This window comes from Melospiza melodia, chromosome 13 (genome assembly GCF_035770615.1).
Source record: "Melospiza melodia melodia isolate bMelMel2 chromosome 13, bMelMel2.pri, whole genome shotgun sequence".
NCBI lineage: Eukaryota > Metazoa > Chordata > Aves > Passeriformes > Passerellidae > Melospiza > Melospiza melodia.
Genome location: NC_086206.1, coordinates 16004557 through 16028801, shown reverse-complemented (window position 1 = coordinate 16028801; position 24245 = coordinate 16004557). Strand labels below are relative to the sequence as shown.

The 24245-nt window shown below is 52.8% G+C and overlaps 3 protein-coding genes across 4 annotated transcripts in view; all 3 read left to right on the top strand.

The window, feature by feature from the left end:
* The window catches only part of EDC4 (enhancer of mRNA decapping 4), a 33146-nt gene extending 29483 nt beyond the window's left edge, over positions 1–3663 (top strand). The window contains exons 27-29 of the mRNA XM_063167992.1: positions 355–574; positions 1245–1408; positions 2673–3663. Of these exons, the coding sequence (XP_063024062.1) occupies positions 355–574; positions 1245–1408; positions 2673–2865 (577 nt within the window). The 3' untranslated portion in view covers positions 2866–3663. The remainder of the gene's footprint in view (positions 1–354; positions 575–1244; positions 1409–2672) is intronic.
* A 787-nt stretch (positions 3664–4450) lies between these two features.
* NRN1L (neuritin 1 like) lies at positions 4451–7583 on the top strand. Of its 2 annotated transcripts, XM_063167567.1 has the most exons (4): positions 5640–6156; positions 6477–6550; positions 6883–7045; positions 7125–7583. In XM_063167567.1, exons 2-4 carry the CDS (start codon positions 6520–6522, stop codon positions 7417–7419), a joined length of 489 nt encoding a protein of 162 aa, XP_063023637.1. In that variant the 5' UTR covers positions 5640–6156; positions 6477–6519; the 3' UTR covers positions 7420–7583. The 2 variants fall into 2 exon arrangements, with proteins under 2 accessions (XP_063023636.1, XP_063023637.1); XM_063167566.1 differs by lacking the exons at positions 5640–6156; positions 6477–6550 and adding an exon at positions 4451–4543.
* A 7438-nt stretch (positions 7584–15021) lies between these two features.
* Positions 15022–24245, top strand: part of PSKH1 (protein serine kinase H1) — a 30815-nt gene continuing 21591 nt past the window's right edge. The window contains exons 1-3 of the mRNA XM_063167987.1: positions 15022–15071; positions 16391–16553; positions 17604–18629. Coding sequence (XP_063024057.1) covers positions 17691–18629 — 939 coding nt within the window. The 5' untranslated portion in view covers positions 15022–15071; positions 16391–16553; positions 17604–17690. The remainder of the gene's footprint in view (positions 15072–16390; positions 16554–17603; positions 18630–24245) is intronic.

Genomic DNA, 24245 nt, shown 5'->3' with positions numbered 1-24245 from the left:
CTGACAGATCTCCTGCAGGAAGCTGGCCCCGTTTGGGGATAACCCCACAGCTTAGTCTCCTTGCTTGTAAGCCAGAGACATTAAAGATTTAAAACACTGTTTGATGAGAGACTTAGTTCCCTGAAATGTCACTTTCCTGCACAGAATCCCAGCATCTTCCAAGTGCACCCTGGGATGTTGTGGTGTTGGCCACAGAGTTGCCTGTGCCTCAGATCTGTTTGTATGAACCCTTAGGGAGCCCCACTACAGAAAGCAAAGCAGCCTGTGTGTTCTCACTGGTATAAGCTTTGTGCAGTGTTATCCCTGGGCTCTTCATTCTCAGAGGTGCCATGTGTTCTGTTTTGTTTTTTTCAGCATGCAGGAGTCTATTTTGGCCCAGGTGCAGCGAGTCATTAAAGGAGAGGTGAGCCTGGCCATGAAGGAGCAGCAGGCAGCTGTCACCTCCAGCATTGTCCAGGCCATGCGCTCGGCAGCCGGGACACCCATCCCCTCCACTCACATGGACTTCCAGTCCCAGCAGACTCACATCCTTCAGCTGCTCCAGCAGGGACACCTCAACCAGGCTTTCCAGCAGGTACCCAGTTTTCCTGGTAGTCATCCACTGCTTGTTGGGGACTGAGAGGGAAAAAAGGGCTCCTTGGGGTGGGCATGTGATCTCACAACAGCTTACACAGGAGTTGACTGAAAAGACCCGTGGCAGTGGAGTGCTTGAGGGGTGCAGTTGTTCTCATGCAGGTGGAGCCAGAGCCATGCAGGTTCCATGATTTGGTAGCAGTTGAGTTCCTTCATCCCTGCCCATGTCCTGCCAGGACAGTGTCAGTGCTCCAGTGTGTTCTGCCTTTGGCACTGACACGTGGCACACACAGCTTCATAAGCCTCTCCAGGTACATCCACCAGCTGGGGCCTGACCTTGCCTTTGACTTTGAGCATGCAGGCAGATCCCTTTGAGCTGCTGCAGACAAACTCTTCTGAGAGTGATAGCAGTGTTGACCCTGCTCCATGCTGCTGACAGTAACCTGCTCCTCTCTGTGGCTGTGCTCTGTTCAGCTTGGAACAGACACAGGTGTCCTCGGGCATAGAGCAGGAGCCTAAAGGTGGCCCTGCTGGCCTGTGCAGCAGAGGTGCAGAGATTTTTGCTCCCAGAGGAGGCTGTTGAGCCACTGAGCATCCCAGAGCTGTCACTGTCCTGTGTCCCTCACCTGCCTGTTGGTTCCTGTGCATTTCTAGCTGTGTCTTCCTTGCAGGCTCTAACAGCAGCTGATCTGAACCTGGTTCTCTATGTCTGTGAGACTGTGGATACTCAGCAAGTATTTGGACAGCATCCATGCCCACTGTCCCAGCCTGTGCTGCTCTCCCTCATTCAGCAGCTCTCCTCAGATCTGGGCACTCGTACAGAACTGAAGTTGAAGTGAGTATGACCAGAGAACAGGGTCCTGTTCTTAGCCCTAGCTTTAAATTCAGTGCCTAGAAGTGGAAGGTAGAACTTTGACAAAAGTTGGAGTTTCTGTAGCCTGTTACTGGCATGTTTAAAGCCAGTGGTAACTCAGAAAAAATATGTCAGCACTGCCACAGAAAGCTTTGCTGCCCTGAGGTAGAAGGAGAGCCCAGCAGTAGGTGCTGGTACCTCTGGAATTGTAGCCTGTAAATATTTGCAGCCTGTGCAGCAATCCTCATTCCCCAAGGAACAATTTCCTTGTGGAGGCAAAAGAAGGGGTAGTGCCATGTTCCTTGGACAGTACAGTGTCCAGGGCAAGTTTGCTCTGTCCTCAACTCTTAACCCATCACTGGACTTTGTGTCAGCAGTTTCTTGTCATGACTGTCAGAAAGGCTCAGTGGGAGGCTGCAGCAGGAGCTACTGGTATAATTTCTGGTAGATGTTCCAAGCAAAGCCTCTGTGACAAAATAGTGACTGTACTGATACTTGCCATGAACATTTTTAGTGTCTGAGTCAAAACCCTGCTATCTGCCCTTAAAAGCTGAATTGTTAGGGTACCTACAGGTTTTGACTATGGCTGGTATGGAAAAATGACTTAAATTGAGTTTTTTAACTCAATAAGTATAAGCAAGCTAGAAAAACTGAAAAGACCTTCAAGGTATAGGCTAGTAATTGGGGTTAAAGCTGCTGTTATAAAGTTTAAACTTGATTGTTTTTGAAAACCTGCATTGACCACATTGCCTTACTCAGGCTGTGGTTTAAAAGCTGATGGCTCATCTGAACTTCAGAGTATCTTGTTGGTAAAAGTTTTGATCTTATCCCACCCCTTCCTGATGGATTTTATTGTAACCCTACACAAACTGAGCCTCACTGCTGAGGGGTTTTACTGTCTAATGAGTGATTAATTCTGTTTAAAGTTATTTAAGAAAATATCTACTGAGAGTCACTTCCAGCACTGGGGGGAGTTCTCACTGGCTGCTGCCTCTGCCTTGGTTCCAGCAGCCAGGTTGTGGGGCAGGTGGGCAGGCTGGGAGCTGTAGGCTGACCTCGCATGTTTAGGAAGGGATAGGTGGACTCTGCTGTGAGTCAGGAACATTGATTTCGTGACAGCTGAACATACTGCAGAGTTTGGGTGGAGCAGGGAACAAAACTGCATCTTCAGCGAGCACTAATGTGAACTGAATGGGATTGGGATCATATTCTGGGTTTGGTCCTAACCTCGCTCTCTCTCCTTCAGCTACTTGGAGGATGCAGTGATGCACCTTGACCAAAGCGACCCCATCACCCGAGACCACATGGGGTCAGTCATGAACCAGGTGCGGCAGAAGCTCTTCCAGTTCCTCCAGGCGGAACCCCACAACCCTCTGAGCAAGCCTGCGCGCCGCCTCATGATCATGCTGCAGGGCCTGGTCACCCCTGGCATGACCTAGGAGCAGCTGCCTGCCTGCCTGCCTGGGGGGCTGCTCCACCCGAGCCCACCCAGCAGATCTGTAGTTACTAACGGCGCCTGGCTGGTGTCGAGAGCTCTTGCCAGGAAATCATCAACGTGTGTGATGTCTCTAAGGCGAACACCATCTGTGTATAGTTCCAAATAGTCACTGAACATTCACTTGGCTTATTTTTCCTAAATAGCCTCTTTTTTGAGAGTTAAATCTCTTCTTCACCTGCCCATCCGTCCCCAAGGCTGGCTGGCAGTCCGCGTCTCGTGCAGCAGAAGCCGATGGATTCCTTGCCCCTTTAAAAGTTTGGATCAGCACAGGAGCAGCGAGGTGTGAGCTGAGCCCAGGGCTGCTCCTCGCTGGCCACAAACCTGTACCCACACCTTAGGGAAGGGCTCAAACCCCTCCTCCCTGGCAGGCTGCAGGCACAGGGAGGAGGTCAGCTGAGCGAGAGGGGTTAGATAGAATTCATTAATTAGTTAGTTGCTCCGCGTTTCGTTAATTCCAGATCCACAGCGGAGTGCCCGGCCCGCCTGGCACATGAGGCAGGTTTGGGCAGGGCTGATACCTCTGGAGTGCCCCAGGGAGGGGCTCTGGGTCAGGGTGCTGAGGCAGCAGCAAACTGCAGGAGCCCTGGGGGGCCATGGTTCTGTTGTGCATTGGAGCATGTCCATGTTTCAGACATTAGTTTTGATTTTACACCGAGGTTTTTCTTTTTATCTAAATTTTGAAGTTTTGGGGGGTTTTGTTGTTCTTTTTTTTTTCTTTCTTGTTTTTTTTTTTTTTTTTTGGAAATAACATTGAGAACAATTCAGTAAAAAACTTTTTGAGAAAAAACACGTGGAGACCTTCTTCTGTTGTGTGATGGAGGGAAGACTGAGGGGTCTTTTAGGATATCAAACTCTCTCCAGGCTGGAGCCTGAGGTGATGGGCCACTGTCACCTCTGTCTTTCCAGATTTTTTCCTGAGTCTCTGCTCAAGCTTTCCTGTGTGAGTCCAGCAGGGCATAGTGGTCTCTGCTTCCTGGGAGGGGTAGGAGGTGATGGCTGCAGGAAGAGGACATTAATTCCCCTTTTCACAGCAAAAATGTCTCTGGCTGCTCCTCCTTCCTGGAGAAGAGAAGGCTCTGGGAAGACCTTACAGCACCTTCCCAATACTTACAGGAGCTCAAATAGAACTGGAGAAGGGCTTTGGACAAGGGCATAGAGTGACAGGGCAAGGGTGAATGGCTTCACACTGATAGAGGGCGGGATTAGATTGGATATTAGGAAAAATTTCTTCCCTGTGAGGACAGTGGGCCGCAGGTTGCCCAGAGAAGCTGTGGATGCCCCATCCCTGGAGGCGTTCACAAGACCGGGTTGCACAGGGCTGGAAGAGGTCCCTGCCGGGTCGGACCGAGATGGTTTGCGCGGTCCCGTCCAACCTAAACCATTCTGTGATTCCGCGGACGGCAGGGGCCGGGGTGCAGCCCGGGGCTCTCCGCCCCTCGGGGGCCGGCGGGGCGGGCCGGGGGCCGGGCCGGGGCGGTGCCGGCGGGGCGGGCGGCGGGGCCGGGGCTGCCGGAGGCGGCGGGCGCGGAGCACTCGGCGGCGGCGGCGCGGGGTCCGCACCATGGGCGGCGGCTGCTGGCGGCTGCTGGGCGTCCTGAGCCCGCTGCTCCTGCACCTCGGTGAGTGCCGCGGGACCGCTCCGGGCCGGGCTGGGCACCGACACCCCGGGCTCTCCCCGCCGGGCTGGGGGCGGGCGGGTGGCAGCGGGACCCCGGCCGCGTCCCGCAGCCTCTGTAGCTGCGGGGAGCGGGGTGCTCGCTCGGACTGAGCGGTCCATCCACTCTTGTCCCGTGTCTGAGATGCCCGGCCAGGAGGAACGCGGCTTCGCGGCGCTGTCCGGGGTGGCTCTGCTCAGGCGGGGACGGTTCCCGAGCTCTGGCTCTCCAGCCCTGCGTGCCCACCCCAGCACCCGCTGGCTTTCCCTGCTGCCCTCGTTCAGCGGGGCCGGAGCCATCCTGATCGCTGGGGAATGTCACCCGGCAGGTCCTGAGCCGCGCTGGCACCAGCGTGTCCCCTCCGCACTCCCGCTCCTCCGAGCGCCGAGAGGATGCGGAGCACGGCGGTACCCAGGGACAGCCCTGCTCTGAGGAGAGATGCGGAGCCTGGGATTAACCTGGTCCGGCTGCACGGACGATGAAGGACAGGGACCACCAAACCCCTGGTGGATTTTAGGCTTAGAGGGTGGCAGACTGCAGCCCTTCCCCAGGAGCAGGATGGCTGCACTCGCTGGGGAGCTCAGGATGCTCTGCAGCGCCCTGGGAAACTTCCCCCGTGCGTTCCCCTCGGGCTTTCTCCCTGACGGAGCCGGGGGCAGGTCTTTCCCCACGGTTTTGCAGCAGAGCAGCGGAGGTGATTTGTTCTCCTGCTTTCTCCTTCTTTGCTCGCCCTGCCCAGCCTCGTGCCGAGGGAGCTGAGCAGAGGGAAGGGCTTGTGCCGGACCTTAGAGGAGCCCGGCAGGGGAAACCTCAGCCTGCAGCAGGGAGAGGCTGAAGGGAGGCTTCATCTGGCCCTGCCAGCTGCTGGGTCCTCGGGCTGGTGGGAGGCAGGCTTGTGCCTGGCTGGGTGAAAAGAGGAGCAGTGGATCCCACGTTCTCTACTGATACCTGCGATGTTTGTGACCCACGTGTCTGGCATCAGTCCGAGGCTTTCCTCGGCGCTGTGCTCAGGGGGTTCTCATTGCAAACACCTAAAATGCCCTGTGATCGTGTCAGGCTCACCCTGGTGTTAGTCTCAACCACAGCCACTTTGCTCAGGACTCTGTTCCAGGGGTGCAGGTGTGGGGTGCTAACAGCAAGGCACACGGCTTCCTGGAGACATCCTGGCTGCCTCAGCAGTCACCAGGAAACTTTCAGCTGTGTCTGGGGTCACCTTTCCACAGGGGTCCCCTGCAGGGCTCTCGTCAATTAGAAACCTTCCTGGTGCACACCCTTGTCACTTCCAAAACCCTGTAACTCCTGTGAATTGGCACAGGGACCCCACATCTGGCCTACAGGACCTCTGGGGCAGAGCTGAGGACCATGCAGGTTTTCTCTGTGACCCAGTCACACACCAGCTCCTTTTGGGCTTCCCACTGGTTGTGGATGCACTGGCAGTCCTCATGAACACACCCTGTCACCATTGTCCCATGTCCAGCACCAGGGCTTGGCCAGCGCCAGTGGGGAATCATTTGTGGAGCAGAGCAGGGGCTTCTCAGAATGGAGCAGCCAGACCTGCACTTGTGCCTTTTCGTTTTGTACTTTTTCTTGCTCTTTCTCTCCCCCACTTCCCCTCCCTATTTTCCCTTTCCCTTTTTGTCTTTATCCTTTCCCCTTTCCTGTTCACCTTTCCCCTTCCGTCTTTCTCTTCCCCCTTCCCCTTCCCACTTTTCCTCTTCCCCTCCTTTTCCACTTTCCCCTTCACCTTCCTCCTTCCCCTTCCCTTCCTCTTTCTCTTTCCCACTTTCCCTTTCTCTTTCCCCTTCCCCTTTGTTTCCCCCTTTCCCTCTCTTTCCCACTGCAGTCAGAGCAGGGACTCCAGCTTGCTGAGCCTTTGCTTTGTTTTTTTCCGTTGTAGTCACAAATTAATCTTTGCTGTCAGGGGATAAAGGCCGGGACAGATGGCTCTGGGGAGAGCCAGGGAGGCCCGAGGTGAACGGCAGCATCGCTGCGGGGCCGTCACATCGCGCCGGGCCCCCGGGCCGGGAGTGAGGGGTCACTACGGTGCCCAGGGAGGGGATGGCGGCGGTACGGGGGGATGTGGAAGCCTCTCGGCGCGTTTCAGAGCCCGGTGTCACCCCCGGGAGCGAAGGGTCACTACGGTGCCCAGGGAGGGGATGGCGCTGTCCGGGGGCATGTGGAAGCCTCTCGGCGCGTTTCAGAGCCCGGTGTCACCCCCGGCCGGTGACACGCTCACCCCTGAGCCGAGGGCTGTCGGGGCTCGGCGGGGGCTCAGCTCGGTGTCTCCTCTCTGTGCCCCGCAGCCGCGAGCCAGGAGCCCGTCAGCATGGCGGGACAGTGCGACACCATCTACAAGGGCTTCGCCGAATGCCTGCTGAGCCTGGGGGAGAGCATGGCCCAGAGCGTCCGGCAGCCGCAGCAGGAGGAGGGCGGCGACGAGGCGCAGGAGCTGGACGCCATCTGCAAGTGAGTGTCCGTGTGGGAGCCGCTGGGACGGTGGGGTCACCGCCGCCAGCATCGCCCCGACCGCCGCCCTCCTCCGCAGGTCCTGGGATGATTTCCACACCTGTGCCAGCGAGGTGCTGTCGCGGTGCCCCGTGGAAGCGGCCACCGTGTGGGAGTCGCTGCGCCAGGAGTCCCGCAAGATCCAGTTCCAAGGGAACCTGCAGGAGCTGTGCAGCGCCCGGGGCCGCCTGGCCAGCGCCCAGAGCTCGCCGGCCTCCGAGACCAACCAGGCCACGCTGCGGGGCTCGGCCGCCGCCCTGCACCCTCACCCGCTGGCCCTGCCGGCCCTGCCGGCCCTGCCGGCCCTGCTGGCGCTGCTGCTGCCCCGGCTGTAGCCCCGCTCGCCCTCGGGTGCCCAGGTGATGCCGGCCCCGTTCCCCCGGCTGCCCGCCGGTCCCCGCCTCGCCCACCTCCCTCCCGGGCATCCCTCGCGGGGCACGGTCACTCCTGCAGCACTTCAGATGGATTTATATTTATATTAAAAGACACTTTTACATTTCTCCTGTCTCTCTGCCATGGGATGCCCCTTGAGCCCCTCCCAAGCTCTGTGTTTGCTCTGGGGACTGGAGAGGAGATGCTCCCTGCACCAGTCCGCAGGAAGGGTCAGTGGGAGGGTCTGTGACTCCATTCCTCCAATGTATTGCCCATGGCCACGCCAGGGAGTCCATGGGACCATGGACAGCCCCAGGAGGGGACAATTCCCACTGCCATGGTGCTCCCTGGCTGCTGCTTTTTCAGGGCTGGGCATAGCAGATATTCCCTTTAGAGTTGGGTCAAATGTTTTATTCCTTTTAAAGGGCACCTCAGGAAAACACAGGGTGCAGATTTCTTTGTCTTTTTAGCACCCAATAGCTTGTCCTCTGATGGGCAACTCCAGTGACATTTTCCGTTTTCCATGCCTTTTATTTTGGTCTTGCTGTATTCATGGTCATGAAGAAAAGTATGGATTGCAGGGAAGAGAGAGTTTTTTTTGTTTTTTATACCAAGATGATGAAGGTAAAAAAGCTGGGGAACTGGAAATCTCATCCAGGTTCACAGGGAACTTGAAGTTAAACCAAGATGATTTGTGGGCGTTTAACTTGGCTGAACTTGTATCTATGAGTGGAAGATGCTCTAATTCCCATCCCTGTCACTGTTATGCTGAAAAGTTAGGATACTTTTCCCAGCTACTAAAGGCCAGAGTGCAAAGCAGCTCCCCTAGGCCTGGCCTGGTGAGGCGTCCTCCCCACTCTCCTGGGCAGAGCCTTCACTCCCCACCCATCATCTAAAGGGCCACAGGAATTGCAAATGGGCCACCCCAGCTGGGGCACAGGTCAGGAGCTCCTTGCTGGTGGGGCCCCCAGCAGCACTGGTGGGTAAATCTGGCTGTGGAAGTCTGGTGGGTAAATCTGGCTGGCATGTGGGAAACCATCCCACTTGGGAAAGGCAACAAAATCCACCACAAGCACCACCACTCTGAGGATCGCTCCAGGCTCAGCAGAGAGCAGGAGCCATGAGATCCTATGAGCTGTGGGTAGCAAGTTGCTGCTGTTTCTGTGATTTCCGTGACTTCAAGGCTGTCCCCAAAACATTCCAGCAGCTGCTTTTGGCCTGGAGAAGCTTTTGCCACACTGTTCTGTGGCTGAAAGCCTTCAGCATAAGAGCAAGGAGCTCAGTAATCACTGTAACTCACTCATCAAGCCAGGGAAAAATATTGCTTATTTCATCATAAAACCTTTTCCTGAGAGGTCTTGTAACTTAAACAGGTGATTGGTCACCTCTGGGATGTCACCCTGGCTGTCCCAGCCCTCTGTCAGGCTCTGGGTCCAGGAAACACCAACAGGATTGCTGGTTCATCCCATGGGGCTGAGTGGTTCCTGCCGATCCCTCAGCTCTGTAGGGGGCTCTGTGCTTATTTCCCATTATTTATCTCACTAACCAGCCTGGAGCTGGCCGGGGGAACAAAAAACATCTGGGGGAAGATGCTGATCCCGGGCCGGTGCCCCATGGGACACGGGGCAGGACACCACCCCAGCTCTCCTCACGCAGCAGCTGCCGCTCCCCGTGTTTAACGCCAGCGCCGGGGGGATAATCCGCCGGTTCTTCCCTTCCCCGTTCCTGACAATCCTGTGTTTAAGGGTGAATTAGTGGCGGATCCCGGCAGGGTGGCTAAGAGGATCAACGCCAGCCGGGCGCCGGCCGCCACCTCCGAGCAGAGGGAGCGCAGCGGGGCAGGGGGAGCTGGCCGGGGACGTGTCACCAACGTGGTGCTGTGACAGGCTGCCACCGCCATGGTGACACTTGCAGACAACAAAATGCTGCTTCAATCCAGCCGGAATCAAAGCCTGGGAAGATCCACCCACACCCACAAGGCGTTTCACCCTGTGTGCAGAAAGACACACCACAAACGGTCCCATGTCCTGGAAAATGTCACCGTACAGGTCACAGACCCTTGGCTATGTCACCACATGTCCTGAGCACCAGCACTTGTCACCACACGTGGCTCACACCTTTGGCTGCGCTTCCATGTGTGTCTTGCAGCTGAAAGGCGTCACTGTCACCACACGGCCTGAAGGCTCTGATGGCTCTGGGAAGCCAGGGCTGGGATTTGGGCGTGCTGGAAAAGTGTGGGTCACCGCTGCTTGGTGACACTGCACGTGCAAGAGCCCACAGCAAGGCACTGCCCAAACCCCAGTGCCACCTGTCACCCCAATCCTCCTTCAGGGAGGTGCCTGCAGGGCCGAGGGCAGCAGTGTGACAGAAAGGGTGGGCACGCTGACCCCAGGAAAGCTCTCTGGTGCTCCAAACTGGGACATTGAGCCAGTGTCACCTTTCCATTGGGTCTAAGGGTTTGGGACAGCCCTGCAGCGCTGTCCTGCTGTGGGAAGGGACAACATCCTTGTTCCTGTCCCCAGAACACATAACTGGCTCCCTGCACAGTGACAGCACCTTAAAGCAGCTGAAAGGAGTGGATGGTGGGGAATGAGAGTGGGGACCCCAGCATGGGAGCCTTTGGAGCACCGTGCTGTGGAAACCCCTTGTTCTGGTTATGAAACTCCGGTGACCTACTTTACACTCCCTGCTTTTGTTCTTAATTCCCAGATATGGCCGCTCTCCAGATTTTGCCCATCAAGGCAAATTAATTGGAGTAGATCCTAATTTGCTCTCTGCTATTCTTTGGGCAGAAGATTAAATGCTCTGCAGACATTATCTCCCTCTCTCTTCTCTAAGAGACAAACCTGAATTAATAAAAAAAGAAGAAAAAAAAAGGATAAAGGCCAGCTGAGTCCAGCTGAGTTGATGTTTGAATTCACTTTTGCAATCGCAGAAGGAGCCAGGGAGGCTCTCGTGTCCCTGGTCAGCTGGAACCAGATGGTGACACTATTCTAGGTGGCTGTGTGAGTGAGACAGCACACGTGGCACAGTGACACGAGGGCCAGCTTCCCTCCATGCTGCCCAACACCTCTGCCACACGATGGCTGAACCCTCCATTCCTTCACCCAGGGAAATTCCTCCTGAATGATGGCTGAACCCTCCATTCCTTCACCCAGGGAAATTCCTCCTGAATGATGGCTGAACCCTCCATTCCTTCACCCAGGGAAATTCCTCCTGGTGAAGATGCCAGCTGGGGAACGTCCTCATCTGTGGGGCACACTTGGGTTTCTCTAACTGGAGAGACTGGTGTGGAGGCCACCAGCAGAGGGGGGATGGCTCCTTGCCCTTCCATGTCCCCAGTGCCACCGTCCCAGTCTGACTTCCCCAACCAGGCACCAGTTTTGCCACCTTCAGCCTTGCTGGCACTCCGGGGGGAGCGGGAGCACTGGAAAACAAACACAGCCCGGAGGACACAATGTCACAGGGCTGGCCAGTGTCCGAGTTTGCATGGGGATTTCTGCTAAGCCAAATGTGCAACTTTCCATAAGGAACAACCAGAAGACAGTCTCAATCCCCGTGGATGGGAGCAGTGGGAGCAGCTGAGCCGGAGTCACCTCTGCCGTGGGGGTGTGCTCAGCCCCCCGCCTGGCACCCCATCTGCGCTCTGCTTTGGGGCTGTTTGATTCTCCAGAGAGGCATATGGAAAGTTGGATTTCTTTTTTAAGCAGCTTTAATTGAACATCCTCCCGTTACGACCTCTGCTCAGCCTTGCTGGGACAACCTTGAGCTCTGGCCTGGCATGGCCGCTGAGGGCTGGGCTGGCTGCCACACAGGGCAGGGATGCAGCTGAGAGGAAATCCAGCTTTCCATCCATTTCCATCCATTTGGTGGCAGATGGGGGGCCCTGTTCTCCTGGCTTCCTATGGCCTGGCACAGCAGGAAGCCCTGGGATCCCCAAATTGCCCCATGCTCAGGATGTGCAGCAATGTCCCAGGCAGCTTTGTGGTGCTGGGGCAGGGGGATGTTGGAGCTGCTTCCAGCCATTCCCACCATTCCACAGGGAATTACAGCTTGTTGCACCCCAGTGAGACTCTGGCAGCACCATGGGCAGGTGTGGGATGCAAAGGGAGCTCTGAAGGTGCTGCTCCAAGCAGGGTTAGTGCTGGTGGCTGGAGGCAGCTCTGCAGCACCTCCAGGGAGAGAGGATCCTCCACCCGTGGGTAGCCAGCATCGCCCCACTGGTCCCAGCCTGCCTTTAGCAGCTTCCACAGGAGAAGCCTTGAAGAAGCCACTAGCAGGAGATACAAATCCCATCCTTGCAGAGGGGTGAGGGCTCTCAGGGGGAAGCAGGCATGCTGCAGGACCAGGGGAGCACTGCCAGTATCCCTGGAAGTGTTCAAGGATTGAACTCTGTGCAACCTGGTCTGGTGGAAGCTGTCCCTGCCCATGGCAGGGAGTTTGGAACTGGGTGACCTTTAAAGGTCCCTTCCAACACAACCCATCCCAGGATTCTGTGACTCTTCACAGACATTCCTGCCTCAAGGGCTGAATCCTTCCCATGGGGCTGAGGGCAGGCTGTAGGTCTTGGCCATCAGAGCTGGAAGGGGATTTCTGAAGGGGTCAGCACAGAAGAGCACAAGGAGACTTCTCTCCAGGGAGAGCATCTTGGAAGGGAAAAGGCAAGAAAAAAAAAAAAAAGACAAGGAGACAACAGCCCATTTGGCAGGAAAACCCGCTGTTAGACCCTGCCCAAGCACAGCACTGCTTTGTGAGTGTGTCAGAAACCTGTTACCAGTCCCCTCTTGGAGGAGGGAGGAAATGAACTCCAATGTTTTTTTGGCTGGAGCAGTGGTGGTGGGAGCCCAGGCACCCAGAGCCTGGCAGGATGAGTGCCTGCAGAGCCTCTCAGTGCTCAGAGCTTCAGCAGCAAGGTGCTTATCCCAGTCAGAAATCTTCCTGCTGTAGCTGCAGGCAGGGCTCTAGATGGAAAAACAGGCATCAGGAATCAACAGGCAGTGACCCCAAAGTCAAACCAGGTGCCTGACCTGGCAGGGAGTGGATCACATGGATGAACAGACAGTTCCCTGCCTCATCCCTGGGTGCTTTGCCAGGAGGATGTTGGCTTTGTGCAGATGTCTGGTGTGAAGCTCTCTTGGCTCCAGTGGGTCTCAGAGCACCACCACAGCATAAATAATAAAAGAGCTGCTCTGACTGAGGTTCTCAGAAGTCCCCAGTTCTGGCCCAAGGGTTCGATGCCTGCTGGCTCTTTGATATTTTTCAGCCGTGATGGACCCGGAGCAGCCTCTGCTCGTTCAGTGCTCCCACGAGGGAGTCAGGAAACAAAGCTGTGAGGAAGTGACTAATGGAAGCTGCATCCCCTGAGGAAAACCAATCCTTGCTGAGCACTTATCCCTGTGTGAGCTCCCCGGCCAAGGTGAGGCAGCTCACTGCCCTACACCCATCAGCCGGGATGACAGAGAGGAACGCGCTGGTGGAACCAAGCTGGGATGACCTTGGTTCCCTGGTGGAACCAAGCTGGGATGACCTTGAGAAACAGCCTAAAATAACAGGATCAACTTAAACGGGGACACGTGCAAGGTTTCACATCAGACACAGGTTAAGCCACCTCTCAGGGACAGTGTGGGGGATGTGCGGCTGGGGAAACATCTCCATAAAGAAAGTTGGAGGGATTAGAAGGCTGAAACCCTACCAGCAGCACCATTACTGTGTAGGACAACAAGAACTGGGGAGTTTTTCTTGCAGAGAACTGCACAACTCACCCAATCCATCAATTCCAGCCCAGGCAGCCCCTTCTCAACCCTCACACATTTCCACGCCTTGTTGGGAATTACACAGAGAAGCAGCTGATGACAATAACGTGCATCAGCAGGTACAACTTTTACTACATTATGACTTAGTAATCATTCTAAAGCAGCCGAAGATCCCAGGAGCATTAAAATAAACCCGGCTATTTTTAAAAGCATGGTAGGAGTGTGAAAAGAGCCCGGCTCCACCTGAGCCGCCTCGGGAATGACGTGACAGCCAGGCTGGAAAACAAACCCGGCAGCATTGCGTTTGTGTGCCCCCAAGGGAAAGGAGTGCCGTCAGCATCCCTGCAGGTGTCATCCCTCTCTCCCTGCTTTCAGGTCATCCAGGGCCGGGACTCGCAGTGTTTCGCTTGAGGATGAGGAAAGGACATGAGGAAGAAAGTCCACAGGCAGTTACCAAGCAAACTTTGCGGGTTTTGTGGCACTTAGTAGCTGGGGCAAAGAAAGGAGAAAGGAATGCGCCTCGTTATTCTGCTGTGCACAAGGGCTGTCCCACAGGGAGCGGGTTTTCCCTGCCAAGGAAAAGCACCGATGTTTCCGGGCAATTCTTTCTCAAAGGGAATGTTTTTCCCGAGTCCCGCAGCGCAGCGGGGAGCCCTCGGAGCTGCTCCATGGGCTGCGGGCTCCAAGGCGCTGCTGGGGAGCTCTCAGAGCTGGATCTGGCTCCAAAGAGGAGAAACTGCGGCCGCTCTTCCAGGCAGGAGCACGGGGAGAGGGAACATTGCCCCTGCCAGGGGCCACCGGCCCAGCCCACGGGGTCACAGTGGTGCAAAATGCAGATTATGTCAATGTTACCCTAAGGCAGGATGTTCTTTGGTGTAAGAGCTTTGTATGCTTTCAAACCTAATCAGCAAAAAAGGAGAGCTAATCGGTGGAACAGGCAGCAGCCAATACCTGTCACTCAAGAATATTCTGGAACTAACAAGATTTAGGGATGTAATAAACTTAGATGTTGATGTTTGCCTATGTAAACATTGCCAGCTTGGTGAAATACTCAACGTCCGTGTATCTTAGAGCTGAGCTATCTTCATGGTAAAATTCATGCGATGGGTCAAAAAGACCCATAGGTGAAGGTCCTTCCCTGAGCATGAGTAGAAATTACCTGGATTAAGTTACTTGATTCCTATGGAAATTACTATGGTTAGTAATCTATTAAGATTACTAACCAATCTTAATAGAGGGGATGTCTTTGGGACGTCACTAACCCTGAACTTCTCTGTGTAAATAATGACACAGAAAGCCTGGTGGAGTGTGCTGGATTTGTGGAACAGTACCGAGCACCCAGGCTGGGGCAGCTCTGAAATAAACAATCGATGTTTCTCTGGAGTGTGTCATGATCGGCTGGGTGCACAGCAAGGAACGAGCCCGATTTTGTGGGTAACAGCAGGGCCAGAGCAGTGAGGGGGGCCCGGGGGTCCATGGCGGTGAGGAGCTCCAGGGGCCCGTGGGGCTGAGGGGTCCTGGGGCTGAGGGGTCCGGGGTAGGGCTGAGGGGTCCCAGAGCCCTGAGGGGTCTCAGGCGGGGCTCAGGGGCCGCAGGGGCTGCTGTGAGGCCCGGAGCCCCTCACGCTCCCGGAGCCCCTCACGCTCCCGGAGCCCCTCGGCCCCTCACACTCGTGGGGCCGCGGGCGGTCCCGGGCGGCCCCGGCAGGGGGCGGTAAAGCGCCCCCGCCCTCCCCGCGGCTCGGCCCCGCCCCCCGCCCCCTCCGCCAATCGCCGCGCGCGGTGTCCCCGCCCCTGGGGCGTCCCCGGCGCGCGGTGATGACGTCAGGAGGCGGTGCCGCGCCGCGGCCGGAGTGGGCCGAGGTGAGTCCGGGATCGGCGCCCCCGGGACCGCCCGGCCCGGCACCGGCTCCGGTCCCGGCTCCCCTCCCTTTCCCTCTCTCTCTCACTCCGGGGACGGCGGTGGTGCGGCCTGGGAAGCGCGGGCGCGGCGGGCCCCGGCGTCTCAGCCGTGCCGCTGCCCGGGGCGCTGGGCCGCGGGGCCGGGCGGGCCGGGGAGGGCGCCCTGGCGGCTCCCGGTGTCCCCTCAGCGGGACGGGCCCGGTGCTTCCCAGACTGGAGCCGAACCTGCCGCGGGAGGAGCTCCCGGCACCGGCCCGGTCCTGAGTCCCCTTTCCAGTATAGCCACAAGCGGCCTGGGCTGGGATGAGTTTGGAAACAAACGGGTTTGGGGTCCCGGCTGGTTTGGCTGATTCTGGCCCTGCCTCCGGCAACAGCCCCAGCCCCGGGTTTCCCCTCCGAAATGCACCAGGAGCTCGCAGTGGGCATGCCAGGTTCTGCCAGGTTCTGCCAGGCCGTGAGAGGCACGCTCGAGATGCGTTAGTGACACGGCAGGCGAGGAGCTCAGTGTCCGAGGGGAGAAGCATAAATCCCGTGTTCCTTCCCACCTCTTCCATCTGTAGTTCAGATAGTTTGCCACCTGCCAAGTATGTGATTTCCCACTCGGAGAGCTTGTAATGCTTGTAATTTGCTTTAGTGCCTTTCCCCACGTTCTCGGTGGTTACTGCACAGGAGCATGTCCTGCACTGATGGGGAGTTAAGCATTTTGTTGCTGACTCTGGTTCTGTAGCCTTCACTGGAACACTCAAGTGCCAGCATGTACTGACTTGCTGGAGTTGCTGCCAGATCTCAGTTAATGCCATGAGTGGATTTATAGATGATACTTTCAAGTGATTCATTCTTCTGTTTGGTTTTAGTTGTGGGTGGGATGTTTTACACAAGTCCTTCTCTACATGTTGAATTACTCTGTAATAATCTTGTTTATGGATGCTCTCTTCACAGAGGAATGTTCCATTTCTCTGTGAACTTGAAATGCTTTAAGGCTCGCTCAATAATGCTGGGAAAGCTGTCCATGGGAGGCATTATTCAGGATAGGCCAGAGCTCTTTTTATCATGATGCTTTAATCTGAATGAAGCCCCACCTCCAGGGCAGTGCTTGGTGGAAGTCAGCTAAGCTTTCTGTGAAGCTGTTTTTCACTTCTACTGCCTGCACCCTAGTACAGGCATGGCTGGGTTGTTTGACCTCAGGGTGCTGCCAGGAGGGAACTTCTCCCTTGAGAAGTTACTTTGATGATGTTTGATTATAAAACTGAATCTTAACTAAAGCCTGGTTTTCTTTCCAGGTTGGATGAAGAGTCTCAACTTCTTCCAGGTGTCCCTTTAAAACATTTCTTATTTCTCCACTTCCTTCTCCCCATGGAAGACAGGCTGGGGTTCCTTTTCTGCTGTTCATGCTGAGCAGTTGCTTGGAGAGGTGGTGCTTGAGTGGAGATAAACCTGGTGATGGTAAGACCTAAAATCACATTTTCAAGGCTAGTGGGTTTCTGACACATGTTGGTGGGCTCTGAGTCAAAAAGGGCAAATGTGGAAGTGCCCAGTGACTGCCAGAGCCACAGGTGGCTTCCCCATCTCCTGATATTGTTTTAATCAACACATAAAGACTTGCCCAGGTGCAGCTGGTTTGGTTTTGTTGGGATGAGCAAGAGCTCCTAGTCTGGAACAGCTGGGAGGAATTCCACTTATTACAGGCAGCTCCAGTGGAAGGCCAGAGGTGCCACTTTGTGCCTAAAGATGTAAAATAAAGCAAAATTGAGAATGTTGGAAGATGTGACAGCCCACCTTGATTTCTCAGGGTTTGGAGGATGAGGGATTTGCTGACCAAAAGCTGCTCTGGGCAAGTGAATATCTCCCTTTCAGCAGGGGCTGCACCTTAAAGCCAGTGTGCCTCTGGCTCCATATTCCTGCCTCTTCTGCTCTTCCATTGATCCCCAGCGGCAAAGTAGTGAGAAGTTTAAGACAGTGTACAAATTCAATATAAATAGAATCTTGTGAAGATGGGTTAAGTGTACAAGTTGCTGAGGTACTTCTGGTGAGCAAGCTCACAGCTATTGGGTTTGGATTGGCTGCTGACTGAGAAAGTTGAGCTGATCTAACAAAACTAAAGAAAATGCTTGACTTTTTTCCTTTATTTGATTTTTATGAAGCAATTGTGTCTGGACAAAAAGACCCCCAGAAGTCTTGTGCAGCCTCCACTGCTCTGTGGCTGATTCAGGGCTCAGCAGGGAGCAGAAAACAAACGATCCCCAATAAAGAGAGACACTGTGTGATTTCCATGGACACATCTGTTCTGACCATGAGTGCGTGTTTGTAGGCACTGCCTTCACTCACTCATGATGAAAGCAGCAGAGCACTGTGCATGTTCTGTAGCAGAGAGAAGTGGAAATCCCATATTCTCACTTTGTGATAGCATGGTGCTATTGTTTTAATTCAAATGGGGGAAAAAATCTTCACTACCTTGATTCCTCTTTATTCGTTTCTTCTCATTCTTTTTCAAAGATTCAAATGTGGGAATCACCCCGGATGTGGTTGCTGCTGGTGCTCCCCTGGGAACATGCCTTGATAGGGAATTAACACCAGTCAGTGATGGGCTGTGGGACCAGCAAAGTGCTTCCCGAGCCCCCCAAGGATGTGCAGCTAGACCTGGTTAAAAAAGTGGAACCTTACACGGGCCACAGTGACATCTACAAGCATTTCATCAAAGATGACTGCGGGGCTGTCATCAAAGCTGGCTCTCCCTCCCCTCCCCACCACGCCAACCCCTATCCCGGGAGCGCCCTGCCCGCCCAGCAGCCCGAGCCCCGCAAGAACAAAGTGGCCAAGTACCGCGCCAAGTTCGACCCGCGCGTGACGGCCAAGTACGACATCAAAGCGCTCATCGGCAGGGGCAGCTTCAGCCGCGTGGTGCGCGTGGAGCACAAGGCCACCAAGCAGCCCTACGCCATCAAGATGATCGAGACCAAGTACCGCGAGGGGCGCGAGGTGTGCGAGTCGGAGCTGAGCGTGCTGCGCCGCGTGCGCCACACCAACATCATCCAGCTCATCGAGGTCTTCGAGACGCAGGACCGCGTGTACATGGTCATGGAGCTGGCCACCGGCGGAGAGCTCTTCGACCGCATCATCGCCAAGGGCTCCTTCACCGAGCGGGACGCCACGCGCGTGCTGCAGATGGTGCTGGACGGAGTGAGGTACCTGCACACGCTGGGCATCACCCACCGCGACCTGAAGCCCGAGAACCTGCTCTACTACCACCCGGGCACCGACTCCAAGATCATGATCACCGACTTCGGGCTGGCCAGCGCGCGCAAGAAGGGGGACGACTGCCTGATGAAAACCACGTGTGGCACCCCGGAGTACATCGCCCCCGAGATCCTGGTCAGGAAGCCCTACACGAACTCGGTGGACATGTGGGCGCTGGGGGTCATCTCCTACATCCTCCTCAGCGGCACGATGCCCTTCGAGGACGACAACCGCACCCGCCTGTACCGGCAGATCCTGAAGGGAAAGTACAGTTACTCAGGCGAGGTGAGTGTGGTGAGGGGCAGTCAGGCAAGAAGCTCTGTTTTGTGGAAGCAAACAAACTGTATAACTCTGTGAAAGTTGTATGTTTATGACAGCGTTGGATGCATGTGGAGATTACTCTCTTTAAAAGACATGTGTACTTCTGGGACCTCTAGGTCTTTTTTTATCCCCCTCTCAAATCCATATGCATGCAATTTCACAGTAGGTTCATACATATTCATTTTTACATATTTCTATAATAGGTTCATACATATTCATTTTTACAGATTTTCACTAACTCTTTATCAGAAAGAATTCTTAGGTCAAATTGACCTGCTCTTGTAGCAGTCTCTGTTTCTGTCTGCCCCTTCCCCTTATTTCTGTCCTTCAGCTGAAGCAGTTTCTCCCAGTATAGGCTTTTTACGAGAACAGGCAGTCAGACTAAACAGCTATGTTTCCAAACTACAGACTTAACTCAAAGATGTACATTTCACTTAAATCAAAATGGATTTCTACTCTGGAAAATTTCTACTTTGTGTCAGCTCTCTCTAGGTGTGTCTCTGTGATGACCAAAAACTGGTTGTCCTGTACGTGGTAACATTACCAGGGGTAAAAAAATCTGTGATTCCGGCTTTTAAAATCCTTTCCCATGTTCTGTCTGCTCCCAGTGCAGCATTGCAAGCTCCTTTAAAAAAATGTGTGCACAGAAAGAGGAAACTTGGTGTAGAACAGAACTGGGATGCTTGTGGGTTTCTAGCTGCTGTTAGAGGCTTTGAAGTTGAAACTTGTGCCAGGGTGTTTGAAATGTGGCACATGTATCACTAGTCTGATTCCTGACATGAATCCAAGTGTAGTATGGAAAACAGCTTTGCTGCAAGGTTATGGCAGGCAAGGGGCACTTACTTCTTCCATCTGGAGATGGGATTATTTCAGAAATTGATCTGCATTGCTTCCTGAGCTTGGTATGTGAGAAAATGGAGGATTGAAGGATAGTTTTCATGGGTAAGTATGGACAGAAGAGTCTTGGGGGATAATTTTTAGGAATTCTGTAAATGATAGTGGGGCCTGAAGGTGCTTCTTGCTCTTCAGAAGAAACAATTTGAAGTAAACACTTGTAAGTAACATCTTCACACTTCTGATCAGAACCCTGTTGATGTTAGGAATGAGTGTTGCTGTTGTCATGTCCTTGCCATGCCATGCCCTTGACTATTGAGGGCAGGTCTGTGTTCTCTGGATAAAAATACAGAGCTGAAAATCTTGTGTAGAAAGGCTGTGTGAATAACCAAAGGCATGGCCTGGCTTCTGTTGAAGAATGAGTGAACAGACAAATTAACATTTGAAGGGGGTCTGATCAAGCTCAGTGCAGCCATAGGCAATCTGGAGAGAGTGAATTGAGTGTTTTGAAGGTTCCCTGGGGTAATTTACTTTGATGTCCACTGGTCCTTGTACCAGAACAGATTGGTTTTGAGAAATATTGTGAATTGCAGCTAGGCCACTAAAGCCTTGTTGGTTGTATGCAGAGGTAGCAATGTGCCACAGAGAAAGCATTAAGCTCTCTATTTTGAAAGTGTCAATGCACAAGCCTGAGGCATTTTACTTGTTGTGCCACCACAAATTGCACACTTTAGGAGGCTGTTATGGATACTGTGTGTGACATGAGTGGTTATTTTGGAAAGCTGTCAATGCTTTACCGCTTGGAAAGCAAATATGTGTCAGCCAGCAGCCTGTATCTGTTGCCTGGGTGCTTTGTGTTCCTCTAGAGCCAGGGAAAATGGATGCTTTAATTTACCAGTGTAATTAAGCCTATGCCCCTAAATTGCACGGTGCTTGACTGCAGGCAGGTATTGGCAGGAGGTGCAGTAAAGAGGCTGCTCATTTTGTGAATAATTTCTAGGAGAAGACAAAGTGAGCCAGAGGTTTAAAGCTGTCTGTTGTGTTTCCCACAATCTTGCCAGCACTCTGGGTTTTTAAATGCTTCTGAATTTTTGGTGTTCACAGGCAATGCCTCTTTTTTCTTTGTGTTACACTGGAGGAAGTGGGAAGATGTCAGAAATGAGGTTATTGCTAAGTTTGTCAGACTAATGGGAATGGCAGGAGCCAAGGCCTGGTTTCTTTGGAGTAGGAGTGGGCAGAATACTCGAGTGCATTGCCAACAGCATCTCTCTTGGATGGATGCAGGAGCAGAGGTTTCATGGGAGCAACTGCTTTTCTTCTCTGTAATCTGAAGGTTGAGGATCTGAAACAGAAGAGGAAATATTGAAAGAAGCCTGTGAACTGCAGAGCTGACAGCTTGAGCTGTGTGGCTCAGACGAGTTCCAGGGGGGAAGGAGGGAGCTGTCTTCAGGCTGTACCGTGGCAGGCAGCAGCAGTGCCCTGAGTCTCGGTGCTTTGTGAAAAGTCTGACCCCAAAACCTGGTCACAGAGGACAAAGCTGTATTGAAAGAGGAACAAAAGCCAAGAGGCATGCTGACCTGAGAAGCAGCTCCATTTTCTTGGAAAAACAAGTGATCTCTAGTCCAGCTAATGTAATTGCTTTCTGGCTGGGACCCTGTTACCCCGGCTGCTGTTCCTGGAGTGTGAGGTCTGTTTGAAGAGGCCGTTAGCAGATCAGTAGGAGAGGTCTCCCACAATAGGTTATTCAGGTACTGCTGACATCACTGCTCTGATTATCTCTTATATCTCCTCTACTTTTTGAACTGCTTCTGGTAATGGCTAGGATGAGGAAGGAAGGACAGCTGGCTTTGTAACTGGTGTGCTTTTTTTTCCTGAGCATCCTGAGTAAGGGTTAAGTGAGCTATTGACACTGCTTTGAATGTAGCCTGCTGCAGAATTATTCTTTTTCACTTGTTTTGTTAGAACTTACTAAAAAGAATGTTTGGACATAATGATTTCATTTAATTTTTAATTTAAATCTTGGAGTTAAAACTGATTTTTGGGAGCTCTTTGTAGCTTAAAAAGTTGACTGAGGAATAAAGCTAGAATTTCATTCTTAGTTTCCTTTGAATTTGCAAGTGCAGAATTGAAGATTGGACCATCATTATCCTGCTGGGACTGGCTTGCTCTGATTCTTTTTCAAAGCTTCTCCTTCTGTTGAATACCAATACTTTTATGTTACTTTACACACCTGGGAAAATCGATGGAATAAGTGGAAGATAATGTATGCTATGGTTAAATTGGGAAACTTAGCTAAGGTGTATGGATTGTTCTGATTTTGATATCTGATCTGGACATACCATTTCTCTCATGGGCTGTTCTCCTATTCATAGAACAGAATCAGCTTTTTGTGGTATGCTCACAGTGGGTGAGGTTGGTGTGTGCTGCTGTGGGAACATGTCTTAATCAAATAACCAAAAAAGCTTGTTCTAAATTATGGTGCTAGTGGATGCATTGATAGGAGAGACATGCTTGATATATGAATGAAGTTGGGCATTGCAAGTCTGCAGGAGCTCTGCAAGAGACTTAGCAGCCTGTGGAGAGATGAACTGGTTTTGTGTGGCTTAGATTTTCCAGTGGTTTTTGGTAGAAATCCTCACCAAAATCTCTTGAAGGAGCTTTGCAGCCGTATTGTGACAGTGGCCTTCACATGGATCAGGAGTTTTCTGATAAGCATAGGTGTGAAATACGTGGTCAGTTCCATAGGGAGGGACAAAACCAGAGAAGATTGAAGGGGCTGTTGCCTTCTGCCTAAAAGCCTGCAGGATGAAGTTCCCTAACAGACCTGCAGAGTCCCTGATGGTACAGGCTATTCACAGGGTGAAAACAAGGGCTGTGGACCTTGCAAGTTTACCTGAGTTTGAAGAGCAACTGGACAAATTCATGGAAGGCACATTGATGGAGAGAATGACCAAAGGTTAGAGGAGAAGCCTGACTTGCAAACTGTGTGCGCATTTCTACTTTTCTCTCCTTGAGCATTCAGAATCTTAATGATCTTCTGCCCTAACTTGGAGTTTAAAGCACCAAGTTAAATGCAGGTGTTGAGTAAGCTCTGCAGATCCTGTATGGATGGATTCATGCAGGAAGAATGCCCTTAGTTACAGGAAAACCAAGTTAATCTGGATGAGTAGCATGAATGGTGTTCCCATAACAACTCAGCCTGTGTGAGTAAAAAGATAAACCACTTTCTCCCCAAGCAGTTTTTCCTGCCTGCAGCTAATAGCAGAAGCATGAAGCACAGAGAGTGCAGGCAGTGCATTAGCAAACAAACTACCTGTGCTACCTGGCAGAAAACAAGATAAAAATAAAGCCATTCCAAGGCAGCTGATGCGTGCTCACAGGATGAGTCCTTACCCAAGCACGTCTGCAGAGCATTTCCAAAGTGTCCTCATAATTGTCCTCCTTGTGGGGGCTGCTTAAAAGGCTGTGGAGGACTTGTAATCCCTCAAATCCCTTGTGACACATAGTGGAGGAGACAGGTGACAGGCTTGTCAAATTTCAGTATTAATTTCCTGCATTTATTCAACATTTTGAGAGAGAAGGGGTAGAACTTGAAACCAGACTGTTTCTGACTCAGCTGGGAGCTGGTTGCTGAATTGCCCATCCCACCCCAGAGGGACTGATCAGTCATTGCATTATGAATTATGATGACTGTGGTTGGATTTCCTATCAAATGACAAGCTTAATATAAAAAAGGCACAAGCAACAAAAAGAAACTGTAATTATTCTTGGTAACCTCCTTCCCCTAAAAGTAGCAGATGGAAGTGTGTAGTGGCAACTCAACTTTCTGTTCTGCAGACTTGTATTTTATTGTAGAAACTGGTCTTCTATGAGGGAAAAAAGTTTACTTGCATATCAGAGAAAATCTCTCCATAATCCTTATCACCTTCAGGAGAATTCAGTCAGTATAGGACAAGCATTCTGAAACTTTGGATGAGGTTTCGCAATGCAATAAGTTTTGCATTGATGCTGTGACAGGTCTGGCCGGCTTTCCCTGAAAGAGGGAAAACTCTGGTGATCTAATTGTAGCACATCTGTTTAAGGTGGGCAGTAAGGCAGACTGCCTTCCCTGAATTTGGACTGGAGTACATTTTTGGGAAAACATTCAAAGCTAGTTTGAAATAAAGCCAGGATCAGAGAAGCAGCACTGCCCTCTAATGCTCTCTTAGTCCTATATATTTTTTTAATACAGGAGATAAAGTCCTGTAAGCACAAGAGGCCAGAGAAGCTGTTAGATGCCCCCCTTTATTGCAGATTTACCTTTGCAAACCGTAGAGCTGTTCTTTGCTCCAAGAGGAGCTCAGTGCAAAGCCACCTGATTCTTGTGGAAGTTTCCTTGGCTCAGTGCCTCAGCAGGAGCCCTCCCTTGTGGGGTCCCCAGAAGGCAACACTGACACTTGGTGTGGCCCTCCATGGCTGTGCCAAGATGGTCTTTAGACCCATTAGATGCTTTTGCAGGGCAGTCAGCACCTTGGCCTCTGATGTCTGTGCCAGAAGAGAGGAGAGATTGCAGAGCAGCAGGGTGGCCAATTTTCCATTCTTTCCTCTGGAGTTGGAGTGGCCCAAGCTGTTGAATATAGTGTAACAAAGAAAACAAGGATGGGGCAGCTGAAGGCAGGATTTTAAAACACATTTGCAATACTTACTGGTGTGAGCATATAAGTCTCCAGGACCATGTTTTAGCCTTCTTGGGGGCTAAAAGAGCTT

Coding starts and splice junctions, on each gene's coding strand:
- NRN1L (XM_063167566.1), top strand. CDS start 4,486: ATGGGCGGCGGCTGCTGGCGGCTGCTGGGCGTCCTGAGCCCGCTGCTC. Junction 4,544..6,882: donor CCCGCTGCTCCTGCACCTCG/GTGAGTGCCGCG, acceptor TGTGCCCCGCAG/CCGCGAGCCAGGAGCCCGTC. Junction 7,046..7,124: donor GAGCTGGACGCCATCTGCAA/GTGAGTGTCCGT, acceptor CCTCCTCCGCAG/GTCCTGGGATGATTTCCACA.